At 37.9% G+C, this 26841-nt stretch overlaps 1 protein-coding gene across 5 annotated transcripts in view; it reads left to right on the forward strand.

Annotated features, from left to right (window-relative positions):
- The window catches only part of LOC121416209 (C-myc promoter-binding protein-like), a 71627-nt gene extending 49713 nt beyond the window's left edge, over positions 1-21914 (forward strand). For 3 of the 5 annotated variants that reach the window (XM_041609702.1, XM_041609705.1, XM_041609703.1), the window contains 16 exons: positions 1012-1157; positions 1652-1767; positions 2259-2450; positions 2973-3117; positions 3449-3577; positions 3816-4101; positions 6454-6789; positions 7649-7870; positions 9424-10614; positions 11213-11399; positions 12020-12475; positions 13108-13423; positions 14052-14135; positions 15122-15294; positions 15789-15961; positions 16931-21914. In XM_041609702.1, the coding sequence (XP_041465636.1) occupies positions 1012-1157; positions 1652-1767; positions 2259-2450; positions 2973-3117; positions 3449-3577; positions 3816-4101; positions 6454-6789; positions 7649-7870; positions 9424-10614; positions 11213-11399; positions 12020-12475; positions 13108-13423; positions 14052-14135; positions 15122-15294; positions 15789-15961; positions 16931-17067 (4289 nt within the window). In that variant the 3' untranslated portion in view covers positions 17068-21914. The remainder of the gene's footprint in view (positions 1-1011; positions 1158-1651; positions 1768-2258; positions 2451-2972; positions 3118-3448; positions 3578-3815; positions 4102-6453; positions 6790-7648; positions 7871-9423; positions 10615-11212; positions 11400-12019; positions 12476-13107; positions 13424-14051; positions 14136-15121; positions 15295-15788; positions 15962-16930) is intronic. The other 2 variants (XM_041609704.1, XM_041609706.1) reach the window with 1 other exon arrangement.
- The last annotated feature ends 4927 nt before the right edge of the window (positions 21915-26841 follow it).

Consider the following 26841-nt stretch of genomic DNA (forward strand, 5'->3'; position numbering starts at 1 on the left):
CTAGTTGACAAGAAAGCATGTGTTAATAGGGTTTGAAATGCAATCAGCATTCATATGAAAAATGTTTTCTAAATTGGATATGATAGATTTCTATACAGTTTGTGAAGAGGATTTCTTGTGCAAGTTTATCAGAATATCTTTTTGACAAAATTAGAAAAAGTGCATGTGGGTTACAAAAAGAAAGGAATCAATAAGTCATTGTATAATTTACGTTATGGTAGGCTTGGAAAAGTATTTTCACAAGAACATGGCAAAGTCAAGTGACTATAGAAATGGCAAGGATACATTTCTATATGGTTTATGAATGAATAGCTGCAGGGATCCTTTTCAATGCTATGGAATCATTGGATTCATATATTTGTTGAAAGTGCATGATGAGTGGGTGGTATGGCTATGTAGGTGGTCTATTGAACTTCTAATCCCCTCATTGTGTATACAACATGCATCAATGCATACAGTCTGAGTCAAACCACATGTTGATTTTAGCATTGTCCGTCATCTCAGGAGGGTTAAAGGTCAGTTTATTGAGCTGTGTGTACATATAGTTTATGTTCTGAAAGATGTACTCGTATTGGTGTGCAGTCAGAAATAATGATGAAATTATTTGTATTGCTACATGACATATAGTACGAAGAAAAGACATGGATTCACTTTTGTATTTGTATGTTGAACTAACATGATCATGGTCATAAATAATACATGAATTTAGCATATTGGAATAAAAATGAAGTTATTCTTCTATAGCTACATGTAGCTAGTGTGAAATCAAGGATATCAAGATAGCAGAGTTGTCCTTACTAGTAACTTGTGTGTATTTGGAATTTCGACAGTTCTATTAAAGCTCTCATTTTGATATGATTTTTCTATTTTTCTTCTTTTATTGAACATTGTATCAGCGAAGCGTGTCATTCAATTTTATCTTTCATAAAATACAATTATATAAATTGTATGGCACACTTCAGTGATACAATGAGTGCATAATCCATTTTCTTTATAACATTTTTACTCTAGGTTTTCTGAAGACAAGAGATAAGGCATCCCAGGGGTTTTTCAAACAGTTTCTAAAAACTCAGATGTTCATCAAATTCATAGAGGAGATCTCATTTGTCTCAGAAAACGATGAGAAGTTTGCTTTCTTTGATGACTGTATAGACAAGGTAAGTGTTTATTGTTTACAAAGACATTCCATATTCTACTTGGCTAATAACTACAAAATGGATTCAATCCAAATCCAACAAATTGATAAACAAGTGTTTAATGTGCCAAATGATTCGGTAGAAAAGTTGTAATTAGCCAAATAAGCTTGGCATTCTCTTTGTTTATAGTGTGCCTATTTGTGTTGTTGACTTACAGGGAAATAGTTTTTCAGCTCATTTTATTATTACACAATGTTAGCCTTCCTAAAACTATGTCAGAATTTTTAATGATTCTAAGTCATTGATGATTTAATAACAATTTATAATTTCGAAGAATTTCTCTTGATTTTTTTTTGCTCACTGAGGCTACTTAAGTTTGGCTTCAGCATTTGTTCAACAATGTCTATGGTCTAAAGGTAAATTGTCACAGCTGCATTTCATAGCATCAGCGCAAGTCCTTTAATAGTCCCTGGCTGCTTACCCATAATGCAACATTACTGGCCTTTTCCTTCTAGGTTGATATTGACAGCAAAGATGACATTCATCTAATAGACACAGAGAGTCAGGTTGATAGTGAACACACAGTCTTTGTCATGCCTCCAGATGCAGATGGAACAGGTGCACAATATCAGTAAGTCCCAACTCTTATTACCACTCTCAATGAATTATTTAAATCCCTATTTCACTCCTCGAGTTGGCAACATTTATATTTTCTTTTCTTGTTGCATGTATCCTTTTTATGCTGATTTATAAGAAATTATTAGACATTGATGTAGAATGACTCCACTAGTTAGAAATTTGTTTCAATTTGCATTGCCAATTCAAGGATTGTAGCGATTATCTTCCTCAAATACTATACAAAAAAATACTGATGCAATATACATAGAGTATATTGAGGTTTTTACCCCATGCTTTCTTCTGATCGATTGTATGGCTCTGCATCAATAAATTTTGGGAGAAATAACAAAAGTGTACACTTTGTCCTGGCATTTTGTTGAATATAATCTACATTGTATAATTGTTCTTCATAATGAAACAATCTTACAATTAACTTTTCATACTTTTGAAACACAAGGCACATATGTACCTATTTATCAAGACTCACATCATTTTCTTTTCAAGCTACACTGAGTTCCCAGTATTGATACCAGAGTTGTTCCATGCTCCGACGATGGAGGAACGGGACCAGCTGTCCACGCCCAGGACCAAGCAGGGTGTGGCTCAGAGTCCATTCCCCCGGAGAACCAAGCAAGAGATGAGAAACTCACAGAAGATGGCTAAGATGCAGGCTGCATCACCAGAACAGTGGGCAAAGTAAGTAGCTCTGGTATTGTAAGAGTTAAGCAGTGGGCTTGTCATCATCTAGTGCAGTTCCTACGGATTTGGTTGTTAGCATTACACCTTTGTTTTCATATACACTTGTTTTAACTTTATTTTGTACCATATAAGACCAGTCCATTTATTGATAATTTTTTTAAGTATATGTGTCCATTCTCCTGTGAATAGGATCTTCCAAATAAAAAGCTGTAATGCTGTCAAGTTATCAAACTTCAAGAAATTCTTGAAATGAAATAAGAATGGAGAAAAATTTGGGTTCAGATGTACAAAAAGGTTGATTATTTTTTCATAACCACCCATCATCTCCATATTTGATCGCTGTCTACCTCTTTCCTGCTTTCCCTCTTTCATTCTTTGTAACAAGATTGTCAATCGTGCATCGTACCCGCTACACATTAATTTTCTCTTGTTCATTGCATTAATTTTTTTATCATTGTTCACTCTGTTCAGGACTTTTTTTTACCTTTGATCTCTAACAACTATATCTCCTTTATACAGCTATCTCTTGGGACAGTCCTATGCCCTTTGGTTTATTCATTTACCGTCCTATGTGAAGGCAACTCATTCCAAGACAAGAGCACTCAGAACAGCCTTTGAGGTACTCAAGAAGATGCAGGACAAGAACATCCAACTCTTCGATGAGGTCAGTTAAAACTTTGCTTTAGATCAAAACTTGAATTTTTTTATATCCATTGGCTTTTCTGGTGCCACTAGGCCCTATTTCAATAGTATGGAAGTTGCTATATAGAAAACTAACATTCCTGGAGCATATGCTATAGGACTCTCTAAACAGCAAAGTTATGGATCAGTGATGAAGTTCTTGGATTTAAAAAAAGAGGGTTGGGTTTCTAATCCCTCAGTGGCACAAATGTCCTTTAGCATTAAATTCATCTATATTTATCACATTCCAGCTAGGTGTTAGTGGCTACCTTCAGGAAGAAAATCACTGTTCATGTTATTTCTTTTCTTCCTAGGTGTGTTATCGAGTACTAATGCAGCTATGTGGACAGTACAGACAACCCGTTTTAGCTGTACAGGTCTTTATGGAAATGAGGAAAAGAGGAATTAAACCAAATGCAATCACATATGGTCACTATAACAAGGTATGTTTTTGCTTTGTATGTTATTCCGAAGTTATGGACAACTATACAGAAGTATGTACTTTTAGATGAATGCTGACATTTTTATTTCCTTTTTGTGTCATAGCCATCAGTGATGCAAACTTGAAAGGTTATTTTTTTATTTGATTCATAAAAGAAATCTTGTTTTCTCTGAAAGAGTATTTCCATCAACGTATCCTGAAAGATTCCTACATGTTGTCTTTGACTATTTTCTACCCAGGCTGTCCTAGAATGTCAGTGGCCAGCTTCATCATTCAGCAGCTACCAGCAGTGGGTAAAGCTTCGGAACACCCTTGCTGCCGTCACTCAGTTCCGGCGGGGCATCAAGCATCGCGGCAGCTGCTCGGACACCAATAGCGATGTCCTCAGCCAGGGTAGTGGGGACAGTATGGAGCCACCAGGAGTGATACTTGAACCAGAGAGAGGCAAGGATGAGAGTGATCTCATCAAGCTGATGGAGGGTACAGCTGCAGTCAACCTTACAAGGGAAGAGAAGAGCAGTACTGGTGAGTAGTCATATAAAAAAATAAAAAAAATAGCATTGGACAAAGCTCAAGAATGTTCCATGATGCATATTCATCCTAGTTTTTTTGTAACAGCATGTTGGTATAAAGGAAAGGGACAATAAGTTAGCAGGGTTCTTCTCAAGAAAACATATGGAATTGTGATCAGTTCTAAAGCAAATTAAGTTGTCTTAAGAATCAAATTCAAGCTCAAAAAAGAAATCATCACACGCTTTTAATGCAGAAAAGTAGCATGCAGCATCTGGAAAATAGAATATAGAGAATAGATTTGCCATGAAAATGATCATTGCATTCTGGGGATTACTATGCTTGTCACAGAGCATGTTTTCACTTTGGATTTGTTTTGAATGAAAAATTTCAAAAACCTTGGATCTGTTACATAGAGCTTAGCATTTAATCATTTCACCTTCGATCTGTTCGATTAACTGCACAATAATGAATACCATCAGACCAAGATAAGATGTAAAATCAGTCTGTAAGCTTGGTGTTATGGTATTTTGAAAAGAACCCCGTTGGTGGTCAGATTTACAGCATCATCCAAATATTATTTTGCATTTGCATTTGAATTGTTAATCAGCATGTGTACTCACAAACTTGAAGAAAAAAAATGTTGCGTGGCAGGTAAAACTAACATCACTCTGTTCCATATATTGAACACTAGAAAAGAATATGTTTACGTAATGTTGCATATATACTTGGAAATTACATACACCATCTTATCATTTTCTCTGGCATATTCAAGCTACATAATACTGTATCATCTACTTTTAAACATCATTCTATATATCATACTTATCCAATCATAAATTATATATTTTATCATTAATCAATGCTTAAGTCCCTTTGTTCTATTCTGAATTTCCACCAGAATTTGAGATACAATATCAAATATATTTTTCATTAGAATGATTTTATACAAAGTGAATTCCATTTAAGCTAAGCCATATGATAAGGTCGTACATTTTCCCTATTTAAGCACCTCATTCACTTTTATAGTGACAATGCTGTTTGGGTCTTAATACTGAAGTCTCCCAATTAAGCAATTGTTACTGTTGATGTTTTTAGTGTCAAAGATACATGTGTAGGAAAAAAATAAAAAAGACATTGATTATTAGCAAGACTGTGCATGGTGCAAGTATACTCTATCATGGGTTGAAACAAGTAGGAAGCTCTGCAAAGACCCTTGTAACTAAGCTTGAAAATATTTCCTTGCTATGACTGCAATTGCATGATGTAGACTATGCAAATCTTTCTTTCAATTATATCATGAACACATGATATTAATTTTATTTGGAAAAAAAAAAAATCTCTCTCGGAAATCTCTTGACTAACCACAGTGAATCCCCAACAGATTGAAAATACGATTTGCTATTTCTTTCCATTACCTGCTTTTTAAAAAAGAAAATGTGTTTGTCTCTATAAAGCTTTTGCAATTTTTGAAATATTTGCAGAAACTAAAAGTGTATAGTTCTGAGATATTAGAGGAATTTGCTATTAATTGTATTCTTTGTAAATAAAAGACTGTTTTTCATGACTGCTTAATCAGTATAACATTTAATTAGATCTTGGATGACGTTTTGTTCTTTTTAAGGATCAAATTTTTTATGCTTTTTGTGAATATATATATGCTCTTGATATTATTCTTCACGACAATAACTACGAAGATGAAAAATATTTCATCATGCACTTAATAAGACTTACATGCAGTATATACCCGCATAAAACTTTGTAAAGTTTGTAAATAATGTAAGATGCATACCTAATCATACTATTAAAGTTTGTAGAACTCCAGTATGCATAAATTGCTGGTGCTGGTTAGTAATGTAAGTTAATCTTGGGCAATGCAAACTCTTAATCTTTCTTCCATTCATTCTAATGAAATCATACTTGCCAGCTGCTATAGGATGTTTCAAGTTATCTTGACTTTACCTTCAGGTTTCTGAAAAATGTGTCATAAGATATATTGCAATATCTTGTTGCATTCGATACATTTTTTTGATACCCTTTTTGTTTCTTAGCTTTTATTTTTCTCTAGTATTTCATCCGAAAGTTTGTAATTAATGAAAATAGAAATGAAGCAATTTTCTTTTCTCCTTCAAACTTCATTTAAATCCTATAATATAAACAGAGTTTGATTTTCAATAAAAACAGTGAACAGTCTACCAAGCTACTTTATCGGTTATATGTGTGAGGAGGATCTGGAAATATTTAGAGAATTTTAAGAGAGCTTCTTTTAGGCCCCCAAAATCTTTCAGCTTCTTAATTCTTGTCTGACTTCCTAATAATGTTCCTAACCTTTAATTCGAGTGAGAAAACCCCCAATTCCACTTTCAGGCAATTCTGACATGGGCTATGCCTCCATGATCATGGACGAGACCACACCCAACGACCTCTTGACCTCTCCTGAACTCTCTCCCACCAAACTAGCCCGCCAGCGTGACTCCCAGTGCCTGGACGAGGAAGATGAAGAGACTATCAAAGCCCAGGAAGAAGTGTGTGACCCTGACGTCACTCATGAGAAGGTCCCTATAATAGATGGAGAGATGGAGGGGGTTGTGGAGGGGAGAGGAGAAGGGGAGGAAGAGCAGCAGGAGGGGGAGAAAGAAGGTGAATGTGAACGGACCTTTGTGGCAGATGATGATATGTCACTTGCTAGCCAAAGAAAAGAGGGTAATTGATTGAAACTCTTTCTGCTTCCTTGCTATATCTGTGCCTAAACTGTGCTTTAATGCCCTTTACCCTGAAAGTAGCTGCTTACCAGTATTCTTTGTAAATATGCCTAGTATGATCCTGTGCCTAGTATATGACTTGTATGTTCCATCCTTTCTTCAAATGCAAAATCTGTTAATTTCTTATGTATATGATGTGTAATAAAGTTTTTGTGTTTGAAGCATATCATCAGCTGATGCAGGGAGGTAACATCTGCATTGTACATTTTAGTGTGTAGTAAAATGTTGGTGCAGCAGTTGTTCACATCTTCTTGAAAGATCTGAAGTGATAAAAATAATAGTTTTAGTGATTACTTGCTTGCATCAGCCATTGCATTGTGAAGTTGTATATTGTTGCATCATACCTTGTTACCCTGTACATGTCTTCCCTTGTTGTGCATGCTTGTATGTGTACATAAATGTACTTGGACTGTATTTAGCAAAGCATGCATCTTTATATTGGTTTGTGTATTGGTTGTAAACGGGATGCATACATGAGATCAATTCCATTTCCAGATATATTTTACATTATGCTTCTTTTTCTTACATAATGTGAATTAAAGCAGTTTTAAAAATATGGTTATGATTGATATTGTGATTATTCCTACTGATACATGTAATACTCATGGTTTTGGATTTCAAACATCTTGGACAAACCTTGGATGATTTTTTTGATAAAGCTACTAGAAATATCCTAATGTGGTGCATCCTTGAACCAAAGAACCCCAACATCAACCAACCCTGGTGCCTCAGAAAACAACATAAGAATCCTGCTTCTTATTACCACATTGGTAACATGTTATTCCTTTTGATTTTGACAGAACTGAGTGCAGAGATCACCCACATCAAGTCCCGTAGCGCACCTGTCAGTGAAGTCTCCACCCCTATCAGTCGTAAGAGGCTTGACCTAGGGGGTAATGATACCCCTGATGGTGGATTGTTTGGTATCACAGATCTTGAAGAGGAACCAAGAGGTAGGGGCAGTAGCATTCTGAGAAGATCAAGGAGTAGTGTTACTAGTCGGGAAGCTGTGCATGGTGAGAGTAAGAATCTTTCTTTTTTCTTCATCTTTTGATTTGTTTGTTTGGTTTTTTGTCTAAGATATATACTTAACTAATTTCCTATGGCTGACTTTTGAATATACTGTTCAGGCATTTTTGCTTGCACCCCAAAAAGAAGCAGTTTTATTTTAGGTCATGGAACAATATAAGGATGATATCTTCCATGGTGTTTGTAGTACTAAACAACAGAAACAATATACTTTAGTGTTGATTTAATTTGGAATATACATTTTTCAATGAAATCCATTTTTTTTTTCAGTTCATTATATTTTCCTAATTTGAATGAAATAAAACAAGATACTCAAAAGGGGGATTTTATAGAGAACCAATGAATAAAGTAGGCGATTGTATATATGTTTGAACAATTGTAATAGATGACAAAAAAGGTTTTTGTCTCACCTGCGAAGCAAAGTGAGACTATAGGCGCCGCTTTTCCGACGGCGGCGGCGGCGGCGTCAACATCAAATCTTAACCTGAGGTTAAGTTTTTGAAATGACGTCATAACTTAGAAAGTATATGGACCTAGTTAATAAAACTTGGCCATAAGGTTAATCAAGTATTACTGAACATCCTATTAGAGTTTCATGTCACATGACCAAGGTCAAAGGTCATTTAGGGTCAATGAACTTAGACCATGTTGGAGGAATCAACATCGAAATCTTAACCTGAGGTTAAGTTTTTGAAATGTCATCATAACTTAGAAAATATATGGACCTAGTTCATGAAACTTGGACATTAGGTTAATCAAGTATCACTGAACATCCTACATGAGTTTCACGTCACATGACCAAGGTCAAAGGTCATTTAGGGTCAATGAACTTTGGCCGAATTGGGGATATCTGTTGAATTCCCATCATATCTTTGAAAGTTTATGGATCTGATTCATGAAACTTGGACACAATAGTAATCAAGCATCACTGAAAATTTTGTGCAAGTTTCAGGTCTCATGATAAAGGTCAAAGGTCATTTAGGGTCAATGAACTTTTGCCGAATCGGGGGTATCTGTTGAATTACCATCATAACTTTGAAAGTTTATTGGTCTAGTTCATTAAACTTGGACATTAGAGTAATCAAGTATCACTGAACATCCTGTGCGCGTTTCAGTTCACATGACCAAGGTCAAAGGTCAATGAACTTTGGCCGAATTGGGTGTATCTGTTGAATTACCATCATAACTTTGAAAGTTAATGGATCTGATTCATGAAACTTGTACATAAGAGTAATCAAGTATCACTGAACATCCTGTTCGAGTTTCAGGTCACATGATCAAGGTCAAAGGTCATGTAAGGTCAATGAACTTTGGCCATGTTGGGGTTTTTTGTTGAATAACCATCATATCTCTGTAAGTTTATTGGTCTAGTTCATAAAAAGTGGACATAAGAGTAACCATGTATCACTGAACATCTTATGTGAGTTAGAGTAGTATTCAAAGTCAGCACTGCTGCTATATTAAACCGCGTGATGCAGGTGAGACGGCCAGAGGCATTCCACTTGTTTAAAATCTGTAACCTACCTTTGCTTTTGTATGATTCCAGTGGTTTTGGATACTACTCATTCATCAATGAATGCCAACACATCGCTGTTAGACGCCAGTAATCTTGAGGACAATCCGTTTGATGATTCACAACTTTCAGACTCCAGTGACACTCCTCGAAGGAGGCACAAAAGTGCAGGAGAACACTCTTGGTCATTAGCAATCAGAAAACGGAACAGCAGCGGTGGTGATGCCGCAGCCACCATCACCGACAGTCTTGCCACTAGTGATTCCATCAGTGAGGATAAGTTTGGTTGTGATGCCAAAATGCTTGAGAAATTGCGGACTAGTAGTGAAAGCAATCAGTCTGGTAGTCATTCTCGGTCGTTGTCCTGTGGGAGCAGACCGCAATATATCAACCAGAAGAGCGAGGAGTTCCCTGTGGAGGTGAATGCCTTGGATGAAGCGGGGAAGGAAGAGTTGTTGGACGTTTGCCATCAGATTGGAACCTTGAATGCGAGTGAGGATAGGGGGAGCTCAGAAGGAATGACCGACTCTGGTGATGATCTCCTGGTTGCTATTAATGAGAAGAACTCACAAGATACCAGACAGAGTGGCAATGCTGATTTGATTGAACTAGTTGAAGAAGATAGTAAACTGAAAGCTTCCAGTATCCCTAATGGTGTTCACGACATACATGTGAGTCCTAAACACACTACGGACAAAGTCAGTACTGACGATGATGCGTGTGACAGTAATGAAAAACCACTTGAGAATGGCTTGGGTAAAACGGAGCTGTACAAACTTGAAAGTATGGAATCATTACCTAGCAACTCTTCATCGAACGACACTAAAGACTCTAAAGAGAACCTGTCATCAAAACCGCGAAAGACACCCAAGCGGAATTCAAGCTTCCTATCCAACTTGCTGACGTCACCATTCACACCCCGCATGTCCAAACAGTCCATCAGTCGAACCTTCCAAACAGCTTCATCTCAGATGCAGACCTTGCGGACCCATGCCTCAGACCTTGCCTCCAAGTTTGGAGAGTACACCAGGCAGCTCTCCTCCCCGGTTATCAAAGACAGTCAAAGCAATCCAAGCCTCATTGACATTGATGAAACTTACGGAGGGATAGAGTTTGGCGGCAAGTCTGAACCCAAAGACATTGCTGGATCGTGGAATGAAAGCAAAATGGAAAGTTTAAATCCTGAAGAGATGGGTATCCACATGCCTGGCTCACAATTTGCAGGTACAGTGTAATGAATCGTGACTGTATTACCTAAGTGAAAATGTAACCTTTAATTATTTTCATATGAGTTACTTTGAGTTAGCATTTGCAAGCAGGATCACTGGAAATTTCCAACCTACATTGGTTTTCAAAGATTGTGCTTAGATAGTGAAATTACTATCAAGATTTTGTAATTGTACGTAGTGCATTTAATCTTTACTCTTTGGAAAGCTGGTTCAAGACTTCACTATCGCCCACAATCTGCAAATTATATATTTTCTGTAAGGGTGTATATTAGCTGCAAGATCCAAAACAAGTTTAAATACATGTACATAACTATAGAATACAATTCAAGATTAAGGTGTTTTGTCATTGACTTGACTCTGAATTGTATAGTGATTCCTCAGTCATCTGTGTCTGATTTTTGTCTACAATGTCCAAGTAAAACTATGGCTTCAGCTGAAGATTACGACTGTATGATTATAAATTTTTAAACTATTTTTATGAACTTAAAATGTGCGTATTAAGCTAGTTTTACTTTAAAAGTATATTTTTTTGTACCCTGTACTTGTGAGAAACAATCAATCAATGGTTTACTGTCTCTAATCCATACTTGTAGGTAGTACACAGTCTCTCAATAATCCTATGGCTTCTGATCAAGAAGATGGTTTTAACAACCCGAAGAGGCAGTATGCTATGCATGTCTTCATGACTAGTTGCTTCCGCTGTGGTGCTTGCCGATCGGCCCTCTATGATGAACATATCATGGCTGGATGGGCCGCTGATGATTCAAACCTTAACACAAGGTTTGTCTTAGTTGTCTCTTCTTGCAAGATTCTTGTATTTATTGCAAAGGAATTTTTTCTCATTTGGGGCATTTAGACGATTATAAATGGAAGCAATAGAAGTATTGATTTTCTATCATTTCAACAAGTTCTTTCCTAAAAATTTCTTTCTTAATGCTCGTCTTTCAGTTCTTCTTGACGGGATTTAAAAACTCTGTTCTCTTGACTTTTAGTGTGTCAGATTCAAATTTATTGCTTTGACACATGAACTCTGAATGATTGCCTAAACTACAAGGGCCCAGGCTACCTGGGGCCAGACTTGACTAGCATTCATGCCATTTTCTGGTTCCTATTATCTTTGCTTTTCTATGTATTTGTAAATGATTGGCTGTAAACTTTTTAAATTGTTATTATCATTGCATTTGATAATAAATGAATTCATATTTTCATTCCTGAATGGCCTTCACATTGACAAATATTTATTTCATACTTAGAAAAGGCTTGCCTTGCCCATCTTTTTTTTAATCATCATTAGGAGTGTATAAAATCTAAAGCATAAACTTTTTATTTTCATCCCTTTTGTAATCCTTTTGATCGAATAGTATTATGATCATATGATGGTCTTATGTTTTCATTTCCAGTTGTGCATTCTGTGGATCACCTCGCGTACCATTCCTGACCGTGACCATCAAGGACCTTCGGGAGCCTGGAGGACAATGCAACCTGACCCCCAGCCCGTCTGCAGAGAGCATGCAAAGTATACAATCGGCTCCCTTCCTGAAGCAAGGCGAAACCCTCCCCGGAAAGACGGATGAGTCTAACAACACCTACCAGTCCAATCCTAGCGTTGATAACTTATCTCTTGGTAGCGAAGGTGAGGGTGACCCAAAGCCTGCCCTGACAGGGAGGACCATGCCTGCCAGAAGAGAACCAGGACTACATCACTCAGCGGGAGAAACAATAATAAGGGAACAACTGAAGAAACCTGATGGAGGGCTGGAGAACTCCCCTTCTGCAGCCAGGAGACGGACTGTTAGTGAGTGCCATAGTGTTGATTTGCTGAAGGAGGTGGACTCTTCAGAAAGGCCAGGGAATGGGTAAGTGTTGATGGATCTAGCTCTCATTGCTAAAGTCTACAAACTGATTATCAGACTAAAATGATTGAGCCTAAGAAATTTTCATAGGCTCCATTGCTACAGTATCTTTACCATATATAAATACACTTATCTATTACTTAAGATTCATCATTGCTGGATTTTAATGAAATAGGCCCAATATTGTTTCTAGGCATTACATTGCTCTGGGCACCAGGCACTGCCTGAGACTGTACATCTTTTTTTAGTGTGCATGTAGAAGATTGCTATTGATATGTTTAGATTCTACCAGTTTTAATAGTCATCCCTTTTCACTGTTCTGACCAGGAAAGCATTTTATCAACATTTTTGTCTAACAAGTTGTCGGCTCAGATGACTTTACTTCATTTGATCAGTTGAGAAGCACTCTTACTATAGAAGAGTCTTTGTCAGATAAATGATCTAACAAGTTCTTTCATGAAAAGCACCTCTGTTACTTGGTAAGATCTTTATTGATTAGATAAGGTACTTGGAAATAAGTTTTTGTACAATGTATTGTAAAAGAAACCAATTAATATCAAAGCTTACCTAACTTATTGGAATGTGGAAAAAAAATGAATGAATAAAATCAAATGTCCTCTCTGGATGTCGTTTAGGTACCCTGCCAACATGCGTCCAGGAACTTCCTACAGTCTACCCCGCTGCAAAACCATCCAGGAGACCTCCAGTGCCAGCCTCCTGGCTGATTTCTCCACTTTCTCCACCTCCAGTCTCCCCTCCAGCATGCGCGGCTCCAGGGAGTACCTAGCTCCGCCTCCTCGCAAGGACACAGATCCTGACCCTGTCAATGTGCCGTACCTAAGCCCTCTGGTGCTTCGCAAGGAGATTGAAAATGTTATTGATAATGAGGGTGAAGAGTGTCTGAGGCAGCCTGCTTTCGTGTTCCAGCACCCTATTATATTCTGGAACCTTGTAAGTACATTTAGTCCAAATTACTGAATGACTTACGTGCCAAAATGTGTCATATGTTCTTAACACAATACTTTTGGAAAAAGAGTTTGGTCTTTCATAAGCTGTTCATTAGTTACATATTACTTCAAGTACATACCTTTCATTCCCATCCAATAAAGCTGGAATCTGATCTTTGTAGAAAACAAACAAATTGAATACAAAGCATATTTTTGGGGTAGAAATTTCATGAGGATGATAGAAAGTGCACTTCTATTTCCATAACTATCTTACAGGAGGGATATTTAGTACAAGAAAAGTTCACCAGTCCAGTCCTTCATCTAGTTATGTGTGTTCAACAGTTTTACTAAATTTTCCCAAGAAGTGTTTCCGTGAGCTCAACTTTCATTAGCTCAATTTTATTAGATGTTGATGTATTATATCTAGGTGTTTGAAAGAGATGACATGTGACTTTTTTCTACATGGGTGTTAAGATATTAAGTTTAAAAAGTGTTAAAAAAGCTCAATATAGCTTTCATTTTCCCTTTCAAACATGTCTTAAGCTATGTTTTGACACTTCCCTTTCTTGGCATTACATCTCTTTATAAAAAAATGTGAGTTTAACTTTTATTTATTTTGTTCTATTATTTAGATCTGGTATTTCAAACGGCTTGATATGCCCAATTATCTAGAGGGTGCCCTTCTAGCTGCCTACAGTGAAAACAGGGATCCAAATGTAAGTGAACCGTTCAATTAACTTCTTAGTTTTCATCTGGCCTGATTTTATTTGAAATATCCATTATGTTCAAAGTCCTTTATCTCTATGCCTTGTTCTCTCTCTCTTTCTTGTTGTTTCTCTCTGGCATGCTCCTTTGTCTCTCAATTTCATCAAAGTTCTTTCAACGTCACCCCTACCAAATCTAAAAGTGTGTACATAGGGATTGTTGTATGAAGAGGTTTGCCAGTGATTTTTATCAACAGATGTTATAAGCTACTGAAAATCCTTGCATCTGATAGGCTAAGATTAAATTAGTCCTTTGAAATCACTTGAAAAAACTCTTCATGAAATACTCACCAGGACTAAGTACATGATAAACCTCATATTATTTCCTGATATGTACCACCATTCAAAACCATCAAAGTCCATGTTTATGCTTCCACTTTTCAGGCCAGAATCAGCGTTTCCAAACATGGTTAGTCGAAAACACTGTTGCGTCCATGCTTACTTTCATTTAAACGCTGTTTCAAAACGCCGATCGTAAACTCACAAAAAGGTGCGTTTGTAAACGTCGTTTGACCAGAATCAGGCTTTCTGGGGAAGCATAAACAGAACCACGATCGTAAACATGTTTAAATCACGTCATTTGGTACATGCTTCCGGTGAGATGAAAATCCGCGGGCAAATACAGTCGTATTGCTCCATGTTATCTCTACGTAATAGCAACAATCGGAAAAAAAAACTTTCAAAAAAAGGCGCGCCCAATTTGACCTCGCTTTACGATGCGAAGCCAGCTGGAGATCATGATTTGCTCTGAAAAGTGAAGCATAAACAGCACTCCCAGAACTACGTTTACGATCGGCGTTTTGAATCAACGTTTGAAATCGCTGATTCTGTCCTCTCAATGGAAGCATAAACACACCCAAAGTCCATCTGACCTCCATGTAGATAAATCACTTAAGATATATGATCATAGGTAATTTTCATTTTCTGTTTTTTATCAGGATGGTGGTCGTTACCTTGCAACTGACTCCAGGTACGTGAAGGTAACGATCCTATGGGATAATCTGAGTCTGTACAAAGAGGATGGTATTCCCATGTACCTTCATTGGACACCTAATGCACAGGCTATCAAGAATGCTATCGATGCACCGGACAAACCAGATTTCTCAAGCTCGTAAGTAATCTTCACTTATTGACCTCAGAAAATTGTTTATCTTCTAAAATAAATTACAACTTGGATTTGACTTTTATATTGATGAAATAAATGAATAAATAAATAAATAATAGAACGATAAATAATTAAATTACTTGATAGCTTTTTAGGTCATGAGTAGATTTAGTTTTTAATCAACTGCAAATGGGTTGGATAGATAAATTGAGAGAAAAGAAGATTGACTGATATCTAAAATGTATAGAATAAATACACCGTAGATATCTTTCCCCTTATCGATATGTGGCTCATATTAGAAAGAATTATGATTGATTTTAAGCTTGAGATCAACCTGGTAAATATCTATTTGAGTCAAGATACAACATTATTCCCAAAATACCAAAGTTTTATCTTGTGTGTTTTTTCTGTTCTGTATATGTTATTTTCTGCGCATTCTATGACCCAAGGGACCTTATTATTTCTACCATCCGATTTGATTTATTTTTTTCTCCCTGAAGGTTCATGCTCCAGATTGTGAAATGCATCCGATTCAATAACGTGTTCCTTCCAATCACCATGTTGCTGGATGAGTTCACCAGACAAAACATCCCTGTAGGAGAACATCGTAGCATCTATAGAGAACTCCTCTTCCTATCCTTCCTCGCCCTTGGAAGGGATAATGTTGATCATGGTAAGATGCGAGTCAATCACAACTACAATATTTTTAGATAGAGAAAAAGAGAGAAAGGGAAATGATCATGATAATATTCTAGTTTTTTTCTTCTCCCTATTTTTATTTGTCATCTTAATTTACCTTTTTTTCTGCTTCATCTTGTCTTATTCCTCTTCTCTTCCTTCATCTTTTCCCCATAGATGATATTATAGGAGAGATGAATATACAGTTAATGCAGATTAATAAGTGAATAGTGAATGCTGATTGATTGCTGAATATATCTTTAATTATGCAGCATACATTTGTTAATTTAATGAATAATTATTAAGTGGAGAATGATGTAGATGCAGTTCCCATGCACGACGAAAGAGTGATTGTGCAGACAAATTAATAAATTATTAGGGATTATATAGAGGATGATAAGTTGTATTGGATTGATCAAATGTGGTACAGACTGCTTTGCAAATACAAAGTATGTAGACACTTTGTTTCTTTCGAAACACTTCGTTTAGATCAAACTTGAATTTATTTATGTAAAAGGAGAAAGAAAACCTTTGAACAAGTTCATTCGTGTGTGAGAACAAAAAATGGAATAAAAAATTAAAGAATATATTAAGATTAATGAAATTTTGAGAACAATTTGACAACCAATATGAAAGTTATGACCATGTGTAGAGATCACTAATGCTATGGAGTTCGTCCCATTGGCAATGCGACCAAGATCTCTGTTGTTACACAACTGTTCACTCAAAACATACCCCATAATATCTATTATTATTTATTCTATTAATAGTAAAACTCATCGTCAGTAATGTATGTGCAAAACTTCTATTATATGTCCTCCCATGAAATGAACACTTGATCAACAAATAGACTTGATAAAATAGGAATTTAAATAAAATATGTTGTAATTTCAATCGAAATTTATCTGGTTTTATCCAAGTCAGACATCTTTTTAACTTTTTGACAATTGATATTTTCTTGTAGATGCGTTTGACCAGCAGTACCGAGTGGCGTACTCCAAGCTGAGAGAGGACCAGAAGGAAAAGATGCAAAAGAATGACCGTCCTCCGCCCAGGGCTGTCCAGATGTGCCGTACTGTCTTCTGTGATCTCAGTTTATAGAGTGATGGGGATTGCAAATTTATCGCTTAGAGATGAGGAATAGAAAAACGTTTGATGCCAAGAAGAGAGATGGAGAGAGAGAGCAGACATTGAAGTTGAGGATGTAAGGTGTGCCACACCATTTCCTGCAATATTTCCTTTGAAAGAAGGGCTCACTGGTCTACAAGTTCTTGCCAAAGAGAATGATTGGAACATGTAGCATTTATGCATAGAACAACAGGCAGTCAGTCAGTCAGGCAGTCATCTTAACAGGATTGTTCTGAGGGGATGTTTCATGAAAATTAGCTGTAGCTAACTTGTCAGCTCTGACAAATTCAGTGAAATCTTTGGTTTCACTTGGCTAAAAAAGTTGTGGTCTCTAAATGGTAACTGGCTAGAAAATGACAACTTTTTTATTACTGGCCTCCTTCCATCTCAGATGAAGCATAAAGAGAGAGATGAGGATCCCTATTATACAGTATTTTTTTTTAAAAGAGAACAACAGTGTCAATGGATTCATGTTGAATAGCTTGGGATAAGACATAGGAAAACAAAAACATATAAACAGGCAAAGATAGACATTTTGTACAGAAGTCATAAATCATTTACTCGGCATTCAGATATACCACACTCTGCTGCAATGGCACTTCAATCAGGTTTAGAAGAGGAAGATGACGGGTCATGTTACTCCCTGAATAGGAGAATCATGGTGGCATCCAATGAAGATGAATGGTAGAAATAAAAAGAAGTGTTGCTGATTGAATATTTATTAGTTGGTTCTAATTTGTCCTTTTTGATACTTGTTTCCACACTCATCACTGCCATGGAATCAGTTATCAAAATCTTGAAAGCTAATGCATGTGTTTATGGGCTGTCTTGTGCCATTGGTGTGTGCATTACTCATCATTCCCTTTAGATTGATTGCTGATTTAGGTCCCCTCCCCCCCACCCTTTTTTGTATAAAGAAACTTTTTTGATCTGTGATCATCCATGGTCAGTAAAGACTGTAATTCCTTATTACTCCACTAAGTATTAAGTTAGCTTTGGTTTAGCCTTGTGTGGCCCAATCGATATTGTGTTAGTCTACAAAACACAAATACTTTGTTTGAATCCTGATATCTCCAATGAAAAAAATGTTTTTTTTTTATTTCTTACTTGCATATTAACGTTATTTCAATGGTAATTTATTTCATCAGATGCTAAATTGAATTTTAATGTCTAGCATCCTCTATCGACCAAGGACAAAAAATTATGGTCTCGCACAAAGGTTGTGATGGATTGCAAATTTGAAAGGGTCGTCTTGATTGGCCATTTCCATTTTCAAATTGATTGCAAGCCTTTGTATTACAGGGCCTGGAAGATAAATCAGTGATGGAAGTAATGAAATGATACATATCTTTGTGAAGGAATTCCATCTACTTGTGCCATTATATGTGTTGTACACATTGCGATTAAAGACATCGGCAAAAATTGTATCATCAAATTGGGATATTGATTACATTAAAGTTACGGTCAGAAAGTATCCCTCCATGTTAATTCTGGTTTAGTTGATTATGTTACTGATGTGTATGAACAATATTTATGATTTCTCCATGTAAAATGCAATATCGTAACAGCGAGACAGCGATTGTGACAGTGACCCATGTATGAAAGTTACCAGCTGTCAAACTTGAAAGTTGCTAGAAAAGATTTACTGTATAGTGAAAGCATTGATGATTATATTTTAGAGAAATGGACTGAGTTGAAATAATGTTTGTACTAAAACATTTATGTTGGTCAAATCCTCATGCGGCAAAGGATTTTTCCCTCATGAATCTAATGTGTATTATTTGGCACAAATCTGTTACTAAGGCATACTAAGAATTGGTTCTCATACATGTGTGATATCACTCATGCAGTGACATGTTTGACATATGCTGATGAATTTTTTATGATATATCTTAAAGACACTTGTCAAGAGTCTATGATTGGTACTTTGTAAATTGCTTGTAGATATCTTCTCAGTGCAATGCCAAAACAAAACAATGATGTAAATATTTCAAATTTTTGTATGTTTCAAAATTGTTATTGTCTATCACTTTCAGGAACACATTCTGTATGTATATTGGATAGTTTGTATGTAAGTTTTGTCTCTCTTTGCTTTTTTCTAAATTTGAAAATGCCTAGCTATTTGATAAAGTGACTGCTGTATGTAAGTTTGTATTAGATAACTATACAGATACAACTCTTACAATGAACCAATGTAGTTCGAATCTATATTTGTACTTGAGTGTAAGGTGTATATCTCACAAGACTCACATAAATAAAGTTTGTAATATTCTGTGGTAATTTTTTTTTATTTTCTGTTACTTGTGAAGACATCTGGAGACTGAAAGAAGGCTTGTTGAATTTACAACAGTTATTGAGGAAGCTGGCAGCATTTTACCCTAAATTATTTTGTCGGTGCATTTATCATGTAGTATCTATGTCCCACATTGTACTTAACATTCCATATATCCACTATGTACTTCACAATGATATATATTATCATTGCACATACTTGAACATAATCTTAGCATTTAAAATGAGGTAAGATCACATCTCTGCTACAAACTTCAAAAAAGCGAGTAACCACCAGACCTCCAGTTCATATTCACATATCATACACTGAGTGCTCTTCCTATTGTCCAAGTCTTTATGATTTTCTTTCACAGGAAATATCACTCTTTTCACAGATTGACTCCTTTACACCTGAGTAGGACAGTAATGGCTTTTGGGGAAATACTTTAAATGTTCAGTTCACTTGATGTTTGCATCAAGTTATTAAGGACACCTGTTATTGAATATGTGTACACACACTGCATTTTGATGACTGGATATTTTGAACCGCCATCTCGGCATTACTTGTAGTTAATGTCATGTACAAAGTGACAACTGGACACCTTTTTTCACAATAATATGAAATTTACATTACAATAAAAGTGTCTTCTGATAACATACAAATACAGTCACAATGCACAGAATAGAAAGGACTTTGTGCATGCTGCAGGATTGAATGTCCTGTGTTGGATTGAGAGAATGTAAAACATAGCAGATCTTTGCCTCTTTCCCTTGCTCATATGTTGTATAATATCTGGTTTATATTACAAGGTACAATTTGAGAATGTCTCTGATTTGTTCTTGCCCTTAGTTGGTATGTTATCAAATGATTTAATTATGGAGGAACAAATATATTTCGTTTATATACATGTATCATGTGCAATCTTAACAACTAATTCACAGATAGATTATTGCTGTAAAGCTGTTATGGGGACGTCGCTGAAATTGAAGGACAATGATTTGCTTCCAAGAGTATTTGACAATTTACCTGATACTTGAACAGTTCAGCATGTTTGTGTGTGTTGTATTTATGCATGTACTAGTGGGAAGTAAACTTTAGTTGATTGCAATTAGTTTACAGCAATACACAGTGCACAATTAACATTATATATATATATGTATGTAACACGTCTTGTAGGAGGATATTGACATTGATACCCAATAAAAATTGAAATCAGAGATTAAATGAAGAAGTCAATTTTTAGCTTCAATTAACTCTGTTTAATGTTATGAGAAAAAAAGATGGATCATGAAATATTGCCAAGTATTGTTGAGATTTGACTCCTACTTTTAAATCTTCTGAGCCGTTGTAGGAAGCCATCCTTATCCGTTAATGCATTCACTTCGCATAAACATCAACCTTAAAAAAAGTTAGTTAAAATTTGAGCTTCCTAATCCAAATGTATTGCAAAAGATAGTATTTTCATAATAAATTGTTGGTTGACTTGTTTTTCTGTTTGATTTCATTTCTGAATGATTGTATCTGTGTGCTACTTTTTAAAGAAAAACAAAATCATTAAGAGTAAGTAAACTAAAAAGAAATTTCATCCTTCACCTTAACTATTTGAACAACCCTGTTTAGAGTTAAAAAATAAAGGAAACCTGTTTCCATCACCAAAAGTTTGCCATTTACTAATGGTTACCATATTATTTCTTTATCAATGATAAAGGAGTCATGACAACTTTAATGTAATGAAAGTAGTTGCCAGGGTTATGGCTAGGATTCCATAACATAGTGTTCTATCAGTTACAAAATGACATTGGCCAGTCATAAGTATTGTAGCATACCCATTTTGTTTATGAGTCTAACCACCAACCAATCAGAATCATTCTTTCAAATTATAATTTAAATTCAAATATATATGTTATTGGACCCTGTCTGTCATTCCGTGTGTTGGCAAAGAGTATTTGACGGGCCGGTTTCATTTCTCAATGTATGTATAATATTTTGTCAGACTCTCATCTTAATTTGTATTTTGTCTTTGCACCAAGTGATGCCTTTTCAAGCACACATGCCCCCCCCCCCTCATCTTCTCTCATGAAGAAACCTGAAAAGTGAAATCATTGGAACAAGCGAATAGAACAGAGTTAATTGAAATAGTAAAGAATAATCATATTTGATGTCGTAGAAGGGTACCAGGAATTTGCTGCGGTATAACAACTTTAATCTGTTGTATATATATTATGTTAACCTTGTGGTTTTATCTGTATATAAAGCACGTCTTCAAGATGGTACATACTATATCAAACACATTTGCATTGTACTGGAGTTTTGTTATAGAGAAAATTGAACACGTGTAGACCATTTATAATGTACAGGTATAACAATTTTGTAGCTTGATAGTTAAAATCATGTAAAGATCTGTTCTCAGAATTGTATAAATTGCCCATGGAGAACATTTATAATTTTGTTAGGCAGAATTTTTTTTTCATATTTTTTGCCATTTGTGGAGTATGTGATTTACGATGTACTGTACCATATTAAAATGACAATATCCTAAATACTACTACATCATTGTATTGGATGGCTTGTTTGTCTTGAGAGTGTTTTTGATATTTTATGTAGAGGTCACGCTCTGTTGTAATATTGGTAGAGAAAATGGTACTGAGAGGGGGAGGGGGGTGACGGATTGAACATGAGAAAGCAGTGAAGATTAGGGCATTAGGAGAGACTGAGGAAATTCGGAAAAAGGAGGAGGTGAGAGAAGAAGGATGAAAATGAGAATAAACGTGTGAGGAAGAGGAAAGTGAGAAATGGAATGAGGAGGAATAAGGAAAATGAGAAATGTAAGAAGGAAGAGGGGGAGGAAGAGGAGAATGAGAAATGAAAGACGATGAAGAAAAGAATAAGGGAAAGGAGAAGAAGATGAAGGTGGAAAGAATTCTTGTTCGGGGATCAATGAGAATTGGGATAAAATGAAGACAGGAAAAAGACAAACAAGAGTTTGAAAGTTTTTATGAAGCCAAATAAAATGGAACGTCGTAAATGACTAATATCTAAATAAACCAAATACCTTGCTAATTAACAAAATGGATTCATGAATTAATAATTGAAGTGAATTGATGCCGAGGAGGCGCAACTTTGCGAGGTAAACGTTTTAAAGTTAATATTAAAAGTGTTCATTAAAAAAACAATGAATCTGTCATTCATTTAATCCATCAAGTCAATATTATGTTCATGGAACATGCGATCGATATCCGCCTTGAATCTAATAAAGATTGGCTTAAATGTTTAAATGCAATGTGCATCATTTATGGCAAAATTTATGAATTTTGTATTATGATAGCTTTTAATGGATTATAAACTGAAGTGAACGTCCTGGAAGACGAAGGTATGAATTAAAAAAAAGGGAGTTATGATTTATTTAGCTAAATACTTCATATTTACTTCAATAACTCCATACATCTACTTGATTTGCTAGTTCAGCCCTCTGGACTGCCATACCCGAATAGAACTCCCAAGGATTTAAAAAGCGCGAGCGCGCCCTCTCCCGTTCAGGCTTACTACCCATGATCACCGCGCAATTAGCGTCCATCTTCCTCTTTTGCTTTCGGCAAGCCACCTGTCAAGACGTGCTCAGATAAGTCTCCTAAGAGCTCAAATCTTTTTGAGCTTTGGTATTATTTTCGCTTATCTGTGGTGCATTCTCCCTTTTATTTTCAATCTTTCCATTTGTGTGTAAGATTGTGTTCAGAATTTACACTTGGCGTGACTTTTAGACGTGTTTGTGGTGACACTTAAATTGTTTTTCTAACGTTTGAGTTCTCGTCGCGCCGCATCGCTAGCGCGTTCGCGAGGCACCGGGCTTGGCCTGCCTACGTGGCAGCAAGCCTTCACCACCTGTCATGGTTATTGTTCTTCACGTTCATAGCGTGGTGGCTTTTGGTGCCGTTTTTGAATTAAATTCTAGACAGCCTCTACACTTTGTTGTCGAGGGTGTTATTGTTATTTCTTTTTGCAGGTTGGGATCTTCAACTCTGTTCCTTCCTTGCTTTCTGGGATTGATTTATTAAGATTTTCGATTGATTATTGATTGATTATTTCTTCAATTCTCTTTCCTTTCTGTTCTGAATAAATTTCTTAATTGATATTTTATTCAGAATAAATTTCTTGATTGATATTTTATTCACAGGCGGATCTTAATGCTCAATTCCTTTTTCCTTCTGTTCTGAATAAATTTCTTGATTGATATTTTATTCACAGGCGGATCTTAATGCTCAATTCCTTTTCCTTCTGTTCTGAATAAATTTCTTGATTGATATTTTATTCACAGGCGGATCTTAATGCTCAATTCCTTTTCCTTCTGTTCTGAATAAAATTCTTGATTAATATTTTATTCACAGACGCTTCGGGGATTGTTTAATTCGGCTTACGCAATTATACCTGATGATTGTTTGGTTATTCAATCCCCCCTAAAAAAAAAAAAAAAAAAAATTTTTGTTCTTTACAGGTGGGGTCTCCTTCCTGTTAGAAATTTTTTTGACCTGTCCCGGAATTGTTTTCTTCGTTCAATTCCCTCTTCCCTCCTAGTCTTATATATTTTTTTTATTTCGACAGGCGGGCTCTACGATTCCCTTTGAGGATTTACTGTGTCGTTCTTCCTCTTGGAATCGTTACTAGAGACGTTCCTCCTTCCTCCTGTTCTGAATTTCTTTACCTTTCCACAGGAGGTTACCTTTTTCCTCTTGGAAATTATCGTAAAATTTCTCTTATCTGGAATTATTTGTCTCTCAATCCCTTTTCTTCCTGCTCTGAAATGCTTGTTTTTGTGTTTCTTCGCAGGTGGAAACTTCGTTCTCTTCTGAACTTGCATTCATTTTTGAATTTTTGTTTCGAATTTTTCCTTCGGGCACAAAAAAAAAAAAAAAGAGAATATAGTAGGGGAACCTTGTAGGAGATTCTTTTTGCAAAGTCTCCGACCTCCTTTTTATTTTCTTACAGGCAGATACCTAAACTATTCTTAGTTTCTTTCCTCCCTACCCCTCCCCTCTTGTTTTGTTCTGTTTGCTCAAACAAACTCCTTTTAGGAGGAGGGAAAGACCACTCCGGTCTCCACCTTTAATCTAAGCGAGATCTTTGTAAAAAAAAAAAAAAAAAGAAAAAGAAAAATTCTTGTTTTTCCTTTTTCAGGGTAGAGAGAGGTATCTTTGAATGGGACTAACACAGCCCCAGAGGACCTGGTGCCCTCCACGGGGACCGTCCCGATTGCAAGTTACAGAAGTCGGCCGCCTCCAGGCGAGCAGGAAGGACGCCGCGGTGAGCGCCCAGCGGCGGTGAGTATGAGGGTGCGTCGATCAGCATCCGACCTTGCGGTCGGATGCTAAGAGAAGGAAGGCCGAGACTGTGGTGCCACGGTCTCGGACAAAGGAAAAAGTGGTAGCCAAGGCTTCCAAGCCTAAACTAGGTCCTGCCGCCGCAGCACCCATAGGGCTATGCGACCCACCGGCTACCGGGTCACCAGAAGTCCGGAGGGAGAGTGCGGTTCTCTCCCCCCGGCACAGGTCAGGATCTCTGCCGTATAAGTCGTCCTCCGTTGACAGCATCGGGAGAGATCGCCCAGCCCCTGACCGCGAGAGGCGTCACACAGACTGTAACCACAATCTGATCGTGACCACAATCTGACCCCGTCAGATTCGGGTGAAGTTTCGTTGTTGGCGGCCGCCCTGCCAGGGGCGGCAAATCGTAAGAGATCACCCGTGCCTCTTGTGCCTTCTTCTGCTCCGGCCACGCCGGCGGAGCCCGCAAAATAAGAAGAAGAAGAAGAGGTCGAAGGAGAGGTCGGCCAGCCCTGTTGCCATGGGCATTCCTCCTTCAGACCCTCTTATCGGTGGCCAGATATTACAGTCATACATGTTATGCTGCTATATTCTGCTACCGCGAGAGGCGTCACACATCGGGCTGTGACCACAATCTGACCCCGTCAGATTCGGGTGAATTTTCATTGTCGGCAGCCGCCCTGCCAGGGGCGGCAAATCGTAAGAAATCACCCGTGCCTCTCATGCCTTCTTCTGCCCCGGCCACGCCGGCGGAGCCCGCAGAAAGAGAAGAAGAAGAAGAGGTCGAAGGAGAGGTTGGCCAGCCCTGCTGCCATGGGCGTTCCTCCTTCAGACCCTTGTGTCGGTGGCCAGATGTTACAGCTATTCATGCTGCTACATTCTGCTACCGCGAGAGGCGTCACACATCAGACTGTGACCACAATCTGACCCCGTCAGATTCGGGTGAAGTTTCGTTGTTGACGGCCGCCCTGCCAGGGGCGGCAAATCGTAAGAAATCACCCGTGCCTCTTGTGCCTTCTTCTGCCCCGGCCACACCGGCGGAGGCCGCGAAGAAGAAGAGGTCGAAGGTGAGGTCGGCCAGCCCTGTTGCCATGGGCGTCCCTCCTTCAGACCCTTGTGTCGGTGGTCAGATGTTACAGCTATTCATGCTGCTACATTCTGCTTTCGAGTAGTGCGGGTTCACCCCACCCTCGACGTCTACTCACCCCGCTGATGCCCCTGAGCATCAAGCGAGACAAGTGGGCAATAACCACCAGACACCCGGGAAATCCTCGAGCGATTCTGTTAAATCGCCAGCCAGTGCACCGACTAACCGGGTGCCCCAAGATCGCGTGTGCTTTCCAGCATTTTCGTCGATCTCAGAGCACGTGTCCCAGCCAACACGCGGGGCCACCCCGGCGCTTACTGGACAACCCCCCGGTTCAGTCCATAGAGCGAGACTCCCTTTACGAGGACAACTCCTATCCCGCGGTCGACTTTTCAGTAAGCGCTCAGGCGCTGCTTGACAAGTATCTACCTCACATCTACCCTCCGAGTGGGGGTATTGATGAAGCAAGGGAGTCCATATTTTCTTGCCCCGCCTCTTCAGGCGCTCCGAGCTCAATCGGCCGAATTGGGGTCTCGGAGAGTGACGGGGTCGCTCTAGACGAGGCGGCTCCTACGACGAGGAAGCCGCCAGCTCCGTGGGTGTAAACCCACCCCCGCTCTGCTGCTGCCCGGAAGCGCCAGGCTCCGGCGCCGCCGTCTCGAAATTTTCAAGCCTCTCGAGGCTAGCGAGAAGGCAGAGGCAGGGGGGGGGGCGATTATTATGCAGGTTCTCCCGAATTCGCCCTCTACGTCAAGCTCACATACGGCGACGACTCCTTCAGCGGTAACTCTCTCCATTCTTCCCCCTAAGCGGGCCCGTAGATTGGAGGTATGAATCTCTTACATACCGCATGCCGCACTTCTCTCGTGAGAATGTTTGGCTGCTTTGAGAGGACAACCTATCACGTCCGCGGACCGTCCGCCCAGGCGACGGGACCGTCGCTTTTCTGGCCTGAACCTCACTTTCTATTCGAAAGTAAGGGTGCCCTGTCTTACTTAGCTCCTACCCTTGCAACGCCAGAGTCAGGGCTAGTACAGACACCCGTTCTCCAGCGATCGCCGCTGAAGAGAGGG

The sequence above is a fragment of the Lytechinus variegatus genome, chromosome 5 (genome assembly GCF_018143015.1).
Source record: "Lytechinus variegatus isolate NC3 chromosome 5, Lvar_3.0, whole genome shotgun sequence".
NCBI classification, from domain to species: Eukaryota; Metazoa; Echinodermata; class Echinoidea; order Temnopleuroida; family Toxopneustidae; genus Lytechinus; species Lytechinus variegatus.